This window comes from Pagrus pagrus (genome assembly GCF_965226575.1).
Source record: "Pagrus pagrus genome assembly, chromosome: 15".
In the NCBI taxonomy this organism is placed as follows: domain Eukaryota; kingdom Metazoa; phylum Chordata; class Actinopteri; order Spariformes; family Sparidae; genus Pagrus; species Pagrus pagrus.
In genome coordinates this window covers 23956419-23975231 of record NC_140199.1, presented here as the reverse complement: position 1 = coordinate 23975231, position 18813 = coordinate 23956419, and the positions used below count along the sequence as shown (strand labels likewise).

The 18813-nt window shown below is 40.7% G+C and overlaps 1 protein-coding gene across 3 annotated transcripts; it reads right to left on the bottom strand.

The window, feature by feature from the left end:
• Nucleotides 1–3129: 3129 nt before the first annotated feature.
• Nucleotides 3130–18485, bottom strand: zfand4 (zinc finger, AN1-type domain 4). Of its 3 annotated transcripts, none has more exons than XM_084376449.1 (11): nucleotides 18143–18485; nucleotides 17893–18042; nucleotides 15989–16305; nucleotides 14138–14213; nucleotides 13353–13420; nucleotides 12314–12500; nucleotides 11736–11883; nucleotides 10135–11376; nucleotides 9145–9199; nucleotides 5546–5663; nucleotides 3130–4243 (listed from the first exon to the last, which is right to left on the bottom strand). In XM_084376449.1, the coding sequence occupies exons 3-11, from the start codon at nucleotides 16170–16172 to the stop codon at nucleotides 4108–4110; spliced, it is 2214 nt and encodes a 737-aa protein (XP_084232575.1). In that variant the 5' UTR covers nucleotides 16173–16305; nucleotides 17893–18042; nucleotides 18143–18485; the 3' UTR covers nucleotides 3130–4107. The 3 variants fall into 3 exon arrangements, with proteins under 3 accessions (XP_084232575.1, XP_084232577.1, XP_084232576.1); XM_084376451.1 differs by having other exon boundaries at nucleotides 17893–17980; XM_084376450.1 differs by lacking the exon at nucleotides 17893–18042.
• Between the last annotated feature and the right edge of the window lie 328 nt (nucleotides 18486–18813).

The following is an 18813-nucleotide window of genomic DNA, read 5'->3' as shown; positions in this document are numbered from 1 at the left end:
TCAAAAATTCCTCCGAACTTTAGTGTGTGACCTTCCTGCTCTTTTACAGTGGTACAGTGAACCAGTCAGACTGGTAGTCCTTCATTGTCGAACCCGTGCACACATGACTCAGCAGAGTAAACACCCTTATTTCATACACGGTTATGCTTTAGGGCGACAGACAATGTTGAGTGGTAATTGACTGTGTTTTGATTCCAGAACAAGTACAAATACGTTCAGAATAAATCCTGTAAAGACTTGATGAAGATGAGCTTTGAGGTCTCACATTCAGCTGCATTACAGCTGACAAACTTGTGTGTACTTCATGTTTGTTACTTTCTAGTTAGTTTCAGCTTGTTCCTCATTATGCCAGTTCATGCAAACTTCAGAGTTTAGAGTCTGAGAGATCCAACCACAGTCAGGTGCTCATTAATGATCGCAGATGATGATTGCAGCATAACAAATCTCAGCCTGTATATTTGGCAGTAATATAACTACATTATATAACTACATTTTAGAGGCAAAAAACACAGAAAAAGCAAAGGAAATGGTGCAGTTCAAGTTTCCTAAAGCTTTACTATTTAATTGGTAATCAGCAACCTGAAATGTGGTATGTTTTCAAAGAATCCGTTCCAGAGCTGAGCACATTTTGGCACTGAATATGTTCTCTGCCGACTCCACTGAGCTGGATTTCTTCGTCTAAAAGCCATGTACGAGAGAAGAAAACAAAGCATTGTTTTTCTGTCCGTGCAAAATATAGACTTGCAGCACTTGGCAGAGCTGCCGAGCTGGAAGAGGCAAGCTGAACAATCCTGAAACAGAAAATAGACATTTGGTTTGTTGTGTTTGTGTTACCCACTGCACAGGACCAGTGGAAGACTGTTTCACTCAAGAAGCAGCTGAAGCGAGCCAAAATAAAAACCTGTATATCCCGAACGGTACACTGTGGTTTGAGAATGACAAGATTCCACTGTTGGAAAAAGTGGAGAGCAGTTTAATGTTACACTTGGGACTCACAACTCAGATTTTAAAAAGCATTGTCAAAGTCCATGCAGCACAGGCCCAAATATTCTGTTTCTGATATGGTTGAAGCGCCAAAAGTGCTCCTACACTTCCCTTTAAGCCAAAAATACTCAAGTCCCTCATACACCAAGCACCAGCTTGTATCGTAGGATTTGTTTGAAATGTGTAGTCTCCAAGCGGAGATACCTGTGATGTCACTTCACTTGTCGGACATGACAAACCTCCTCCAGAACCACAGAAAATGCAGCTCTTTTCACAGGCAGCAGTTTTGTCAGCTTGTGGATAAAACAAGAGATTTGAGGACTTCATCTTGGGCTTCGGGAAAACACTGACAAACATTTTTCACCATTTTCGGACATTTTATAGACTGAACATGTAATTGATTAAAGCTGCTGTAAGCGTTGTTGTCGTCTTAGCTAACTTCCTGTCCGTTCTGTTGGCGATCCCCTCCCTCCTCTCCACTTCACTACATTAACGTGGATCAGTAATCACCAGACACAGAAGCAAACAGGAGGATCCTGCTGTCTGCACATTCACACACAGACAGGACCGCCTCTTTATGGAGCTCTTTGTCCTGATTGGATAAATCAAGCTGGGATACCGGAACATTTTCTTTTCTCTTTTACGGCATGAGCAGGAGGAGAGACGTGGGTTACTGACCAAACGCTCCATAACAGTGATTACTTTTGAATATAGAGCTATGTAACACTTATACTGATACAAATGTCACTTACAGCAGCTTTAATGGGGCAGAAATTAGTGACACAGTGGGAATAATTGTTAATTGCAGCCTGAACTGAACTGAAAGGTGTTGGTATGCACAAATGCCAGTGGAGTGGCCAGGTTTTAATCAATAGTAGCCTTGGCAACTGCTTGGCTTCTCCACGGAGTACTCCCAGTGACTAGACTTTGACATGTTGTGATTATCATTCAAAAACTGATTTTTCACATATTTCATTGATCACTTTCTGTCAGCTACATAACAAATTCTGTCAGAACTTGGCAGAAAAACTTTGTGTAATAACGGCACTTTCAGCTGCAGTCCTATGCAGCTTGAAATAAAATCCGCATGATGTATTTTTCTCAAATTCATCTGGAGGCCTCTGTAAACGCCTTCCTTTTTTTGAAAAAGATGCCCCTCTCAAAGCTAAGGTGCATTTATCTGCCAGCAGGGACTAAGCAGTTTCAGAAGTATATGCTGCACAGACCAATTATCTTGGATCAAAGCCAGACAACATGAAGGAGGAAAGTGAGGATAAAAACAGTGAGACGTGGCTGAGGTCAGGGTTTGTCTGTTGGACGGGAACAGCATCCAAAGTGAAAGCAAAGTGAAAAATGACTTTTCGATTGAACCTTTCTACTCGGTGACTCACCAGTCAATGTTTTTCAATATACACGGTGCTCTGGAATTTGCCGATTGCAACATTATCTGCACTCCTCTCCAGAATTAGTGTTTTGCATGTGTGCACATAAACAAGCCAGCGCTTTGGAGTGCTCTCCCCGACACAATTATAAATATGCATTTCAAACAGAGCTTTTTTTGTTTTCCACGAGGGATATCCAACATTTACGGTTAGTCATTTACACACAAAGAATAAACGCCCAAAACAAATTACAGGCTCACACACAAGCTTGTGTTTTTTTTTTTTAAATAAAGGGTGTTAACTTGTTGTGGCACTTAAAACAAGCAACCTGCTGAGTAAAAGTAATTAGCAGATAACAGCGGAGTCAGAGTCTTTCCTGAGATGAAACTGCTAATGAAGGATGCCCTAACAAGATGTCTTCATCACCCAAATTTGGTCAAACTTTACCTGGACTTAGGAAGGTAAGGGGGTCTAGTGTGCAACAGGTTTGGAGAAATTTTAGCTTGTTGCTAAGGAACCGGCCGTGGGTCTGAGTCAGGAGGACAGGGTACTGCAACAAGAATGAGTCAGTGATACGAAACAGACAGTCACGTACCCACTTGACAGCAATATGAAAACTATTAAGGGCGAGCGGCAGGATAGGTCAAATATTCAGTGTGCAAATAATGAGGAACTGCAACAGCAAGACTTGAGACCACTCGAGGGAAATGAGAGAGCAGGACTATCTGTTAAAGGTGTGAAACAAACACTTAGACCAGTCATCTACAGTATGTACGGAAAGAAACTTTATTAGATCAAACCCCTGTAGATACTATAACAGCATTTAAAGTTTTTGCAACAGCTGAGTGATAAAAAAAGACTTACAAAAGATTTTTTTTTTTTTTATGGCAACCACCTTAATCACAGACACATCATAAATACCATAACCACTGCCCCAATCCTAATACACTTTACTTAATAGGATTACAGATTACAACTGACATTCACACCTACACACGTTGCATACTCGCTATTTCAAAAACCAACCTTGAATTTAAATATTCATTAATAAATATTAAGTATTTCATCAATAATTGGGTGTACTGTTTGTTCTCTTTTAAGAAATATGTCATTAGTGATGTCGGTATGTATGTGCCCATGTAAGAGAGACGTTAAGAGGTGTAGAATATAAAAAATCTGGATGACGACAACATAAACACTTCAAAAGACAAACACGGAAAATTAAGTATCCTTCCCCGCAACAATAAGAGAGTCAAATGTATAAATATGATAGTTCTAAAGTGCATCTGTCAAAGACTTGTCGGATGAGAAGTCATCAGCGGTCCTATTTATAAAAGAAAAAAAAAAGGCTGACAAAACTAAAAATAGATATGTCTGAACGTGCAGCAGATATATTTAGCAAAAACTACCTACATACATGCACAGGTTTTTTCTCAATTCTTTTGTTTTTGAGCAATGGAAAAAGAAAAAGGTAACAGATAAAAAGGATAAACATCTTCACATTGTCGAGAGGTGATAAGTAGTTTCTGTGCCATTTTAGTCTTCTCTCGTTTGTTCAAACTTGGCTTTACAGAGTACTCCATTTAAAATTTTAAGCAAACTTGGCTGATAAAAAAAAGCACACAGTGGTGAATAAGTTCCTTCTTTATATTAGAATGAACTCTGTAGATTCTCTCCTGTTCGTTCAGTTTAACCTGCAGTTCTTCCGGTCGTCCCTTGTGAGAGGTGAAGGTTGTCGGGTCTAGATCTTAGGCAGCTTGGGGGCACTGACAAGAGGGTTGGTCTCCTGTAGAAATCGCCGTCCGGCACTCTTGTAGTCATAGGTGCAGTCATGAGTCTCTGCGTAGCGGTGCGTGGCGCAGAAGTTGTGACCACACCTGAAACATTCAAGTCAACAGATTTTTTTCAGTATGTATACAAAACACACCGGGGTACACTTGCTCCAGCAGGTCTGAATGAGGACTTTAATGTCCATTTTAATGGCCACCAGCCTGATGTTATTCTTTTGTGTATTATGCGTATTATGTATTTTTGATATGCAACTGCGTGCAATATCATTTAGATAGATAGATACTGTGACAGACGTTAGGTAGCCACATGCTAACATGAAGTCACCGTGGCTCTTTTTCATACTTGATGCTGGAAGAGCTGCCAAAAATGAAAGTGACTGAAGTACACCGTCTTGTGAAAGTAAGCAGTATGCAGAGCTTTTTAGGAGCTTTTTAGCACCTACATGATTATCTAAATTATCGAAAATGTTTAAATCACTATACACAAAAATAACGCTAAGCTAAATAGCTAACGGTAAAAAAAGTATGCCATAGCTGTAGACTGTAGAGGTGCAACGTAAGCAAAAGGAGTTTGTAAAACATATACATCACATTAGATTGTACAAACATAGAGTTGGTCGAGCACCTGCCTTAAATGGTTCCTGGACTGCTATGTATTGTTTACGCAAACATTTACAAAAGACAATACTTTATTTATAATATGTTCCTCATGAAACCTCAAAGTCAGCAAATAAAAGCACTCCGTTTCTCCATCAGCAAACATCATCTGCTCAGTCATCAGGCTGCTCTGCTGATGTCGAGTCACATTACTCCCTTCTGATTTTAACTCCCCCATAGCAACGAATACTTAAGACTGAAAGCCTCCATTATGTGCTTTAATCTTTCTATTCCCATTAGTCTTTTAGTAAAAAAGAGCGACACTATTTCAGATATCTGCTTAACTTGTAAGCACTAATAGTGAGAAAATTACATTACTCATTTAATCACAGAAGTTTACCATTTGACAAAACTGCTATCAGTCGTCTTTTGAACACAGTCGGGGGCTCCACTTCAAGTGGCTGGTGTTAAGAGATTAGAGTTACACACTGTTGCATCAGAGTCAGTGTGTTCGCCCTGGACAAAGCCCGAGGGAGGGAAGTGATCCACATTGATGTCATAGGGAGAAACTTTGATAATGTTAATAACTTGTGGCAGAACAAGCAGTGAACAGAGATGTGTTTCCACTGGAGAGACAGCTGAGAGACAAAATGCTGAACTAGGGAAAGACCACTTTCTACTAAAAGGGATGGCTTCAAGGACGAGAATGACAAACAGGGAGAGATTTGATTTTGAGTCAGGAAGCGTGTGTGTGAGAGAGAGTGCAGGTGGAAATGCAGGAGGCACTGATACCTGCACTCGTAGCTGGTGGCCAGGCCAGTCTTCTTGCCACAGAGGAAGCAGTGCTTTGAGCTCTTCTTCTTGGTGCCAGTGGGAGCCTTGACTGGAGGTAGGTGGTATGATGGAGTGCCTGAGATTTGGGGAAACATTTTTTATTTAGTTTACAGCCTCGAGTGTGGAATGACCAAGTATGTGGTGAGAAGGTTTGTACCAGTGCCAGGGATTAATCTAGACACTGTTTAATCATGTAACTTTTAGTTCTGATCTGATTCTGAAAGGCAATTTTATATCAATCAAAACAAAAGACGCATCACATTGTTGCAGTCTTCATCATCAAACAACCCACACTGATGAAGAAAATCTATCCGATGCGACTCGGACAAAGAAATTCATGTATGAGGTCATGTTTTCAAGTTTTATTCACGTAACGTTAAGTCAAGTTCGCCGACTTCCTTCCCCACTCTCTTTCTTGTTTAAGAACATAACTCAACAAAATAAATAAATAAAGTTCTAGTCATTTATCTTTAATTACTTTCTGCTACAATATTTTGGCTTGGGGCTTAAAATTACATTACATTATTTATAAATCAGAAAAACATCAGACTATGGAACCTGGATCAGTACATGGACAAATGACATCAGATTGAGCCCAACTCTTGTAAAGGATACCATGAGTGTTCCTGGTGTTTGCACACAGATTAACTGAAGATTTAAGGAACCTTTTATATTCTAATATTTATATTCTTTTTCTACTTTCTGACAAAGCCATTTTCTTTGATTTGTTCTTGTTTAATGTTTTTACAGGCCTCAAATTTACTCAAGCTAGATCATCACAGTAACCATGAAGCCATAAAAGGTTAGATCAACAGAGAACCCCGCAAGGGAGAAAAATATCAGTTCTCTCTACTCAGTAGGCATATTGTACTTCTGACCAAACCCCAGCAGTGATGTCAAAGCAGCCGTTTTCACCAGCTGTCAAAAGGCAAAACACCTGCTGTGAAATCACATACTGGAGTGTGGCCAGAAATGCAATATGCTTTTAAATCTCACCAAACATTTCTGAAAAACTGTCAGTCTTCAGCCATTTCACTTTGTTTTGTCTAAGTTTCTATTTTATTGCGGTTTCATTGAGCACAAGAGTGTTTTCTTATCACGCATCATGTCTGCTTAATGTCTGTCACCTGATACCCACAGGAAAAGATTTGCCAGAAAATAATCCTTTAAAAACACACTGTTCATACCGTCACATTTATGTTGTTTTATCTAGGGTCTCTTTGTCAGTCCTTACAATTCATTTCAAGCTTGGTGTGAATTTTAAAATAATTGCTGTAAATCAGACAAGAGGTAAACAGTACATTTGTGACACTGCTTTTCCTGCAATGGTGCAGATAGTCGTCAGTTATGTACATTTCCATTTGAAAAAGGGTTTCAGGAAATTTTTCAGGCTTCCGCACATGAACCATTAACCTATCATTATTTTAGGAAAATATGTCAGTAAATAAACAGCTCATTTCCCCAGTCAGGGAACACCGGTTTATGTCAGCTTGTACCCGTGATAATCGTGTCTGTGGGAGCATGCAGCTCAGCTAGGTTTGTGAGCCGTGAGGGTACAGAAACATACAGATAAAACTGACAGCTCTGTGATGAAGGTACAGGAAGCTCTCTGTCAAGCTGCTGGGCGTGGGATTGGATTTTATTTTTCATGCGCACTTAAATCTGCTACAGTGTAGGGTGGGTTCAAATATATTCAGACCCATGCACATTTTCCATATCCTCTTGTGTAATAGACCCAACTTGAATTTGATTATATTAATTAAGGGCTGTCCCAATTAAATCTTCTTTGCTCCAAATCCTAATCCCACTCATTTAATACAGATGATCTGATATGTATGTTTACTGCACCCACAGCAGCACTGTAGAGACCTTTTGTGTGACTCTTTTGTGCATCTCAGCTTGTTTCACATGCTCTGTCAGTGTTGATATCTTCATTTAAACTGCTGCCTGTGTTTTGCTTGTGTTGCTCTGCAGTTCAGTCACTGATAAGAGCGGATATGGCTCCAATATTTTAATGGGGCATAATGAGATTTTTGTGAAAGCTGGTGTAGCTGGAGCAGCTGGAGCACAATGGGTTTTTCTAAGAACAATAAATCTGCTTTACTGACCAATTCAATTATGGTTTATTTTACAGGTCTGTACTTTCCTAATAATTTCCAAGGAAGTTTCCTTGAAGGAACAATGAGTACAGTATAAATAACTCAGACTATGAGTTATTTTGAAAGGGAACATTTAAAGCCATTATTAATTTATCATTGAAAACTTTATCCAACTGTCTTTTCCCCTGTAATTAGTATTACAGTACATTATTTTTCTTTTTCCTTCCAGGAACCCACTGACAAACTATAAGGAAATTAAAGACTTGTAAAATAAAGCATTAACAACATATGTTGTGTGTGGTTTGCATGTAGATTTTGCAGAGCAGTTAGCCAGCAGTTAATGACTGAACACCACATCTGTGTAGAGGAAACCATGTTGATGTCAAAAATAGTTGGATCATTGGGAAAAAATATAAAAAAAGAGCAATATCACAGAAAGAAATCATAACAGATTGGATTTAAGTCCAACTGTTCTTAAGTGGCCCTTTGAGAGTCCACACTGACCCTAACCCTGCTGAAAATACAGTTTTCAATTCCTTACAGTGCATGAGGACATCTACGGGGAAGAATAAGAAAAAATGCCACAAAAGTTTTGTGTATTTAAAGCTGCAAAAAGGTAACCCCAAAAGCTGTAATTACGGTCATGGTGTCTCTGAAGCATTCTGAATAAAATATGTAAATGAGAAATTTCAGACTTTGTTTTTAATAAACAGACCCCAGGAGTTCAATTAGGATTAAAAAACAAAACAAGCTTGAGGAGCAATTTAATCGTTTTGAATAACTCATGGAGGTGTGAACACCAGATTTAGCATACTTACATGTAGTGTCTCTGTAAGATAGATTTATTCTGGAATACATTTTTTCCTATATGATTTATATATTCTTTTCACAACTCTAACAGACTAAAAAGAAAGTACTTCAGGTACAGCCTTTAGTTTGGCAGGTCACTGCTGTTTGCAGTGGACTCTGTGACCACCATCAATAAATTCTCGGCCTGTGGGAAACACTGATACTGATAATCAAATGTCAAGTAATAAAGGAAAATTGAGAACCTTGACTCTCGACTTGGCGTATTGATTCGTACACATCTATCCATACTCTCTGTGAATAGTGTAAGCATATCAGCGCCTGACATAAATAAGTTAGTTTGCTCGTGTGCAGGCCTGGCGCCTTCTGTTGTGTGTGCTGCTTGTGCAGTTGTAGCAATAATGAATATTTAAAGCCTTTGCGGGGCTTTGTTGTAGTGCTCATACAACATGCACGGACAGCTTTCACATAACAACGTCCTCTCTGTATGTGACTGCAGCTTTCAAGAACTGGCTCTTAGGCGCAGCTTCCTAGCACACAGTTCTGAACTAACAGCTTTTTGAAATACAACAGGTGGCTGTAAATGCAGCAATTCCTTTAATATACTTGGGCTTTATGACAACATAAAAGGAGTTTGTGCGTCTCCCTTACCTATTCTCCCGAATGGAGCCATGACTCCCCCAGCTGATGCAAGAGTGTTGGTGGCCTGAGAAACGACATGAGAAACAGCAACATTAAACGTTTTTCAAGAGCAAATGAATAAAAAATATTGCAGGGCTCTTTCTTGAGAAAAATCTGTGCTGGAAGAGAGCTGAAAGTAGTCAATATTACTGGTAAAGTGATAAAAGGTATGTACAATATCTTTGCAAGGAATGGACTCTAAATCAAAAAATGCGAGGTTTATAATTTCAATTTTACACAATTGTTCAAGTTTATGCAGCAGGACAAACAAACACCATTTGAGAGACAAAAAGAAATTGACAAAATGGATGATCCTGGAAGAGGGGAAGGGGATTTTTTTTGACTTATCAATCATCACCAATATTTGCATCCGTCCCTGTGTATCTAACATATTTACGAGACACATTTTTTTAAATTTATGTGTGATGTGTGTGCTGCAGAGATTAATTTTGATATGGGTCAATGCCTGATGATGTCTAACTACTGCCCTAATAAAGTGTTTCAACAGGTAAGCAATGTGTTGGTATTTAATTTTTTCATCCGTACATTGTGTGCTTTTTAATTGTTGGTTCTTTAAGAAATTTGTCACAGCACGTCATCTCAAATACTTGACAATATAATGCTTGCAGTTTTTGAAAATCTGTATTTCTGGTCGACTGAAAAAATAAAGTAATTTGAATGAATATGATGAACCCTATTGAGATCTGTCATGTCAAGCTATTGCTGTGACAATTACAGACAAGAAACTTCTATCAGCACCTCTACTTTACTTTTAAGCATCTGCGACGTTTGCGGATTAGAATGAATTCTGTTAATATTACTCACATCTAAGGAAGAGCAATTCACAGAACCCATTGTTTGAAGACTCACATAAATTCTTCAAAAGCAACAAAACTGAGCATTACAACAGTCTCACAAAACCTGTCTTAGCAGCTAACATTGACACCTATCTGTGCTCACCATGAAAGAGGCTGCTGCTCGGTGCAACGGTGACATTTGTCTTATGAGATCATCCTGAAGGAGCCTGTTAGTTGGGATGGATGGCAGCCTGGAGCCAAGGCTGCCCTGTCCTGAGGCAGTGGCAGGAGGCGATGCCAGTGCAAGTCCCACACTCTCTCCAAGACTGTCCCTGCTGTTGCTGCTGTCTGGAGCCCTTGTAGAAAGAGAAGCCAAGAGTTCAGAGTTGGTCAGGGACCCCACTGGCTCTTTACAGGCTTGGTTGGCCATCTTAGTAATGCCTCTTGCTTCTCTCTTGGAGATAACCTCTGGCCTCTTGCCAGGTGACTCCACTTTAACACCACGAAGGCGTGGCGGATGAGATGATGAGGGGGTGGGGGGGTGAGGGGATGTGTCTCCTGGCTTCACTTGTGCAGATGATTGTGCTTGAAGGTTGGGCTGTAAAAAGGACAGAGTGGAATCAAAAGGCTGAGGCAGCAGTCTCGTAGACGTGGATTGTGAGGCGGAGGCAGGCAAAGGAGAAGGAGGGCTGATATGAAATGCTGTCCCAAGCTGTGTCCTATCAGCCCTGTTGGTGAGAGCATCACTTGTCCCTAGAGTCCAGGTGCTGAGTGGGGAAGGGGAGAGCGGCAGCTGGTGCTGCGCCCCAACCTCAAGGGACCGATGACCTCCCTCTGGCTGGGTGGACACATCCAGACTCAAGGGGTCTGATAATTCCCCAAATGGAGTTCCAGGTTGTGCTGGCACCACCAGTCCAGCAGCTTCCTCTAATAAACCCAGCCCGACTGCCTCTGCTGCAGACTCGGCTGTGTCAAAGGTGGTTTCAGGTGGCCCCCTGATACACAGTGGAGGGAGCTGAGGGTACACGCAGTCCCTCATCAACCTGTTGCTGCCAATGTCCAACCGGGACACTTTGGGAGGGGGGCGGATCTTTGCAAATGGTGGACATGTGTCCCATACCTCCTGCTCCTGAAGCATGTAACAAGAAGGCGAGTAGAAAGAGGGAGGAGGTCGTCGAGGGATGGACAAGTGGGCGGGAGCTGCAGCAGCAGAGGGTGAGGAGGGATCTAAGGATTTATGGTCAGGGATTGGAGGTAGTTGTGAGTTTGTCTGCCATGGCTGGTTGATCTGGGGGAACGAACGAAAGAGGCGATGATGGTGTCGCGTGCTGGAAGGTCCTACAGAGCCACTGAAGGGATGTGGGCTGATGGGGGGCCGTGGCTTTATCTTTGCCGACTTCTTCGGCTGGAGGACAGAGACACAGACAGAGACAGTCAGATTATGCCACAGCAGCCCCTCACAAGTACTGCACATATTCAACATTTTTCCATTCTGCAAAATTATAGTGGTTATCTCATCACTTGATTCAACCTGCTTGGATACATTAATTATGAACATAGAAAACATGATCAAACCAGTGCAGTTTAATAACATTTTTAGTTTGATTATGACAAGCAGGATTATTAAACATCATTTGGTTTCACTATTTTATCAATGAAAAATACAAATTTGAAAATAGGCTGCTTAAAATAAAACAAGGCGGCCACAATGCCGGTTTCTAATTATTATTAGGCAGTACAATTTTAATCTCAGCATCTTCCAACCTTCTTGTTGAGGTTCATGTCCTCCATCTTGGCTTTGAGTAGCTTCATTTTGTTCATGGTAATGGAGTTCTCAAGGCTCTGCTGTGCAGCTGCACAACCCTCTCCATCCTCCTCCTCTTCTGCACACACATCGTACACTGAGCCACCGCTGGAAAATATGAGCACAAAAACATTCTTCCTATTAGTGGTCGAACAAAAACAGCAGTCTCCTCAGTGGCCCTGCTCATTGCAACATTTGTCAGTACAATGAGCATGAACTCAGGTGCAAAGACCTCCAAATACCACTGAATAATCAATGTTAAGTACTCAACTCTGCACCGGCTGTACAATTATACTTAATTAATGTATGTTCTTAATTTGTGCCTCATTTACCTTTGCTTGCACTATTCTTAATATTCAGAACCTGATGCAATAGTCTCTGTTCATATTTATAAACTGAAGGTTTAATGATGACCAATAGGAGCAAAGCCCTGGCTCAACTCTTTATATGCATAATATCAATATTTGGATGGATAAAAATATAATAATATGCTCATTTCTGTTTAAAACAACATAGACATTATGAAAATATCCTGAACCTCATTGATTCAGACAGGGGGGTCAGGGTGCCATCTCCCCTGTCAACCACTCGGAAGAAGTTTAGCTGGTCTCCCTCACGATAGACCACAAATGTGACCTGCTTATTGGACAGGTTTTTCTCCCAACCCTCCTCCTTTGTGCTCTCCATCAGGTCAGCCACCTCTTTGACAGGATCCTCCATGGTTACTGACAAAAAAATAGAGGGGGTTCTGCGGTTAAACAGCATATCTCAAGAACAGTTCTTCAGATTTGATCTAATCTGGCAGGTTTGTTGCTGAGGACCCGAGGAAGTAAAGTGTCAAATTTGGTGCAATTTGGACACGCGTATATATAATCATGCGTATATATGTATAATCATGTATTGATGTACACTGCTCTGTGCAGCAGCAGGGGCATGACTTCAGTGCTCTGGCTTTATGCCTCTGCAGACTGACGTTGGCCTCACACTACAGCACTTCTCACCCACTTAGAAATCTGGATGTGTAACACACATAAGGAGAAACTCTACAGATTTTCTTCTCTTTAATCTTAACCATGCAGACACAAGAAGATTTTAAAATAATGGGACATCGCACATTACAGACAAGATTATCATACAAGAAGGAGCAATGCACCAGATCATGTGTTCTTGTGGGGAAGCAGACGTTAACAAAACAGAGATTAGCGTGATGCAACAAGTTTCAAAAACAAAATTAGAATACAGGTTTTTTTAGTCTTCAGAGTTAACTGGAGGGTAGATTTTAAGTTAACTAACACTAGCCTCAAGGGCTAAAATTGGTTACCATTTCTTGGCAGCACTATCTGCTGCTCTGGGATGCCTCTCTCATTGCTGCACGTGTATTGCTCAGTACCTACAGAAGCTTGGAGTCAGGTGTAATTTTCTTTGATTGAGCTTTTCTCAAAAGCTGCAAGCAGCAATACCACAGAACAACCAATGGGCCCCTTTGGAGCAGCATGTTTTTAGTGGGCACTGCACTGATGATCTCTAACTACAGATGTCCACCATGTGAGTGTATGGTTCTTTGATTTTGTCCTTACCTCTCCTGGTGTTAATAGGTCCTCCCCTCATAGCCAAGACTAGTTTCAAAGTGCAGCCCTCTGCAATGCTACGAACAAAAACAGAAGCAGCATAAGTAAACATTAATGTAACCCATTCCCCAGTGCATGTAATTCTAATGACAGAAGGAAATAACAGGAGGCAACATATTTACATTTGGGGGAAAATACTTTACTTGTGAGGCAGAGGGGAAAGGCTCTGATCTAAAGTAAATAACACTTCAAGGGTCAGGATGATTTCCAGATGAACTTAAGCGCATGACTGGGAATTCCACTGGAACATTTGTTTCATATGAGCAGATGTCTCATTGCCTACGCCTCTGCATCTAGAACTTCAAAAGCATGCTGCAGTGTGATAGGCGAGCCGAGCAAGATCTCACCAGAGGCTGTTCATGTGGAAAATTAAGTGACAAACATTCATAACAATAACCACCATCTGCAGCCAGCAGAGCACTGGAGGGTGAGGTTGGCATCTCATAAAATGACAAGAGTGGAGGGGCCACCTCTCTAAATATGACCAGTGTGTCACTTGTCACATCCAGGCTCCACATCTCTGGCACATTTACAAGATGCTGAATTGAATTTAAACTGAGTCACCACTGCAGCTGAGAGGCTTTTAAAGTGCACATGCAAATGATTCTAGACGTACACAGCCTGTTTTCAAACATATTGCTGGTAATTGCTCTCACAAGCCTTTGTTGTCTGTGTGAATTTGCCTCAGTGACAATGCTCTGAAGCACAGAAAGGGTCGGGAGGAATAGACTTACCCATAGTCATGCAGACAATGTTCATCATCCAGCTCCAAATTGTTCCAGATAAGGTGTTGCTGGGCAACAGGGATACCTTTACAGACAGTCAGACAGAAGGCAGGAGAGAAAACAGCCAAAGTTGAAAAGGCCCTGTTCATATTTCAAAGACAAAGTTCACTAATCTGACAGATAGACAAGGTGAGAACACTACCAACAGAAGCATCCATAGAACCACAGAAGATGATTCACGTCTGCCCCCTGAAGACAGAACTATGTAACTGCTGAAAAAGGGCTTATTACAGAACAGATGCATTGACAATTAAAAACATCTACATTTATTTGACGTCAGTGTGTTTTCTATGTTTGAAGAAGACTGGTGCAAGTATGAGGTGGGCAGGTTTGGGGGTCCGGGTAGTTCGTCGTGAAAAAAAAAAAGAAGAAGCAATTTTCCATCATTTTGGGCCATTATTATTACTACATCTCTGTACAAAAAGTTGGACAACTAGAGTGGATGATAAACAAACAATACTGAAAAAGTCCACTGAAGTAGATCACGGAAAAGTAATTTAGATGGATAGCATCAAAACTAACTGACACACAATTTTACATTTATTCGGCTTAGGAGTCCAAAACGGCTTTGGTGTTGCACATAAGCATTATAATGGTAGGGGAAAACAACAGATGTGCTACAGTGTCACCTCACCATAAATTCAGCTCATCAAACAGCTATAACTGTCAAGAAAATGCAGTTGGTTGGACTATAGTATGTCCGTATTGAATTGAATATTATTGAAAATGAGACCACAATAATAAGACTCCAGCAGAGGGGTGGCAGCCTGATGAATACAAAGCCTCTCTAGAGCTACTTCTTGGTTTGAGATGGAGTGTATGCATAGTCAGGAAGCTCTCCGAGCCCACAATGAGTGAACTTGGTGACCCAGTGCTGGAGGTGAGCCAGCGTTAGTGAGTGAGCAGTGGTCCTTTCATTGCAGGGTGGTATGCTCCATCACAAACACACAGGCTTGGCTGACACCCCTCCTCACACACAGAGAGGCCTTTCTGACCAGAACTGAAAACAGAATATATAAGGTCATCTTGATCTACAAAAGAGCAAGCTAAGAGGGCAGCCAAGTTTGAATAAAAAGATACTTCATTAAAATGTCAATATAACCCACATAGCTTAATCCTGAACAACACTGTAGTGATGCATCTGCTGCCTCACTTGGGAGATGGGCCAACAGGTGAGTCCACAAATGTGTTGCGGTAATTATACTATATAAAGGCATCTGCATTTTACAGAGTCAACAAACAAGCTGACCTTTTTTTCAAATTTGCATGTTGAATCCAAAGTGCCTCCACACATTACTGCTAAGATGGTTTGAAACTGTTATTCAGGACAACTTGTTTTTTTTCTCTGGTGTACAAACGAAGAGAACAACAATAGCGATGCATGCAATGGGCGAAAGTGACATTTAACAAACACCCACTGCTGGGGCACAGAGCACGGCCATTAGTGCTCATACACCAAATTTTAAATAAGGACAAATAACAACAGGTTGAATATTGGATTTTAAGCACCAGAATAGTTAGAATTTCAAATACCATGATAGCCCTACTCAACACTGATTAAGGTGTATGGTGACAATAGGTTTAAGGCTACACTCTAAACTTGAGTGTAACCAGGTGTTTTCTGCCTATTCAATTTTTTTAATACATTTTTTCCCTATGTTACAAAGAGCCTCTGATCCTAACCCTAACAGCACATAAAGGCATAAAGATTTCTGGGTCTATCAGTACAATATCCTGACTTGTAAAATGTGTACAACAGCAGACTAAAACTTGCAAACGGCATATAAGTCAGCTTTCTACCTTCCAGCCTCTGGATCTTTGCCTTGACTGAAATGACAGCCTCAAAGGGCAGCACACGTAGCTCAAAGCAGGTCCCTGTCAGGGTCTCTATGAAGAGCTCCATAGTGTCATAGAAAGGGAGCTTGTAGTGAAAAGCTCCTACGCTGTCGTCGTTAAAGAAGGGTGGCTCCTTCCTGTCGGTCATCTTGGCAGGTCGGGAGAGAGACTTCAAGGAGAGATGGTTAAATGAGGGGGCTGGCCCAAGATGAGGGAGAGAGGGACAGGCACTGCTCACCACCGGCTACAGGACCTTCACACATCATGCAGGATGACCAGAGCTGTGAGCAGAAACAAAAGCACCGCATGATTAGCTTACTTTTTAGAAAGTTTGATTAGTTCAACTATTCCCTGCAGCTACAATCCAGTGTCTTAAATATACGTTTGTGTTTCCCACAGTTCAAACATTTTATGCAATCGTCTGCAGCATCCACATAACATTCAAAAAATAACCACTGATAACAAGCCATTTTCGATTGAACATGAATGCATGAATGAATCAATCCATGTATTAGCTGGGAGGGATATATTAGACGTATTATTTTTATTATATATTAGATATATTAGGTTTATTCATTTTAAGAACTAGATTGTCACTCAGTAGAGAGCATGCCTCTGCCAAAGCCAAGCAGTCCGCTTCAATTCAATCAAGACTGATCCAATATCAAATATGGGTGCCCTGTATTATTCAAAATTTTAAGCCACCCATAACTGCTTAAACATAATTTAGGCTCATCAGATCTGGGATCAGCATAAAATTGTACTCACTCATAGATACCAGCCACCTAAATACGGCAGATTTTTTTCATCATGATCGATATACTATTCTAGAGGAATTAAAGGGGCACTATGTAGTTTTGGAGAAGAAATTCAAACTCAGAATTTTAATATTACAATATTAATGAGGTGATAATACGTATAAGTATTATTTTTTTCCATAACTGAATAAACAAGCTGTTCTCAGAGGAAAATAGGGTCCCCAGGACATGTTTGAAGCTAGAAAGGAGGCAGATATAAACAAAGTAAAACAGTATGAATTGTGTTGTCCTTTTAAGGTCAGTTTATTTATTCAGTTTATTCAGTCATGAAAACGAAGACACTTTGTTTATTTAGTTTGCGTCAGCATTAAAAAAAACAAAAGAATAAGGGCATGTATCAGTGGCAGCAGACACGTGCAACCCTCTCATAAAACATTCAGTGCACCATTTAAAGCCCTGGCCAAAACTCAAGAAGATCAGGTGTGTTACGTCAGCTCATCAGCCGTATGAGGTGTCCTTTGACTGACCACAGCTTTACCAGATCACCTCTTGTGTCACTTGACTCGCCAACGTCTTCCAACATCTAACCTGCGTCAGAGGCAGGCTAGGACAGTCATACTTATATTTGTCATAAAAAAGGAAGACAAGCTGAATTCAACATCAGAAATAATGTGATGTCATATAGCCCAGGACATTTGGTTTTTTCTTACTAAAAATAATACATTTTGTGTATTGGGACAGGGGAGAACTAATATATATATATATATATATATATAAATTATATTATATTGTCTTATATGTGTTTTGGACTACTACTCTCCAGAAGCTGCAGCCCAGGGCACATATGACACAGTGACTATTTAAAATGAGATCTTCCACTTTACTGAGGCCTGACAGGAGCTCCAGAAACCTCCCATGCCCACAAATACGATTTAAACACTGAGGATGAATTGTCTCCCTGATTGTTGGCTCTTTAGTAGACGAGGCCTGATGTGTACCCATTCGGGGACTTTAAGGTTGTCATAACAGGCGATTATATTCAGAAAACGTCTGGGTTGTCAAGTTACATGCGACACAACAGTGTGCAGATTGCCTTGAGCGATACTTCACCTGATATGAAACTGTCGTCGACCGCGCCACCACAATAGAAGCCACAGGCCAGGTCGGTAAAAACAAATGAAGTGGGTTAGCTAGCTGCCTGACAACGGAGATGAATGGAGTTGGGACTCGTCTCAATACAATTCCAGCGGCTAACGGTAGCTTAGAGAGGTCACACAAGCAGCATTTATACCTCACAATTATTACAATGCAACGTAAAACATTGGTTAATGCTGGTATGTTACCGTTAAAAGCTGCTTACCAGTATCTTCTGCAGTAATACGACAGTGAAGCCCGTCTAGCCGACGCTGCTAACATTAGCATTCGTTGCCATGTTAGCCAACAACTCAAACAATGGCCACCTTTCTTCGCAGGGCTAGCAGGATGCTAGGCTACATCCACTGGCTTCAGTCCTGTCCCGTCCGGTAGACTGCGCCGCTATCTTTAAAACTAAGCAGCCTTTCATCACGTTTAACTCTAAAAACTACATACGGAACAAAGTGGACTATCGGCCGATGTCTGTCGCCGCAGTCGCCTTGTTGGCGACATCATACCTGTCAGAGACGGCTCAACAACACCTTTGTCACTTCAGTTGATTGACAGACAAAGAAACCAATAGGCGCTACGGATGGTGTGGTGGGCGGGACCACAAATACTCAGAGACTCACATTCTCCTCAGTTGAGTCCCAAATTATCAATAAATAAATAAATCAAAGAAAGAAAGAAAAAAAAAAAAATAATTCACTATATCTGTAATTATCACAGGCAATATGTGGTCGCATTATTGGTACAAATAATTCTCTCTACTTTAGGGTGACAGCATATTCTGAAGAAATGAATAGTGAATATAAAAACTAATATAACATTAAAAACATATTTTAAAACAAAGTTGAACAGTCTCTAATATGTTGACATGAAGTCAAAACTGTTAAA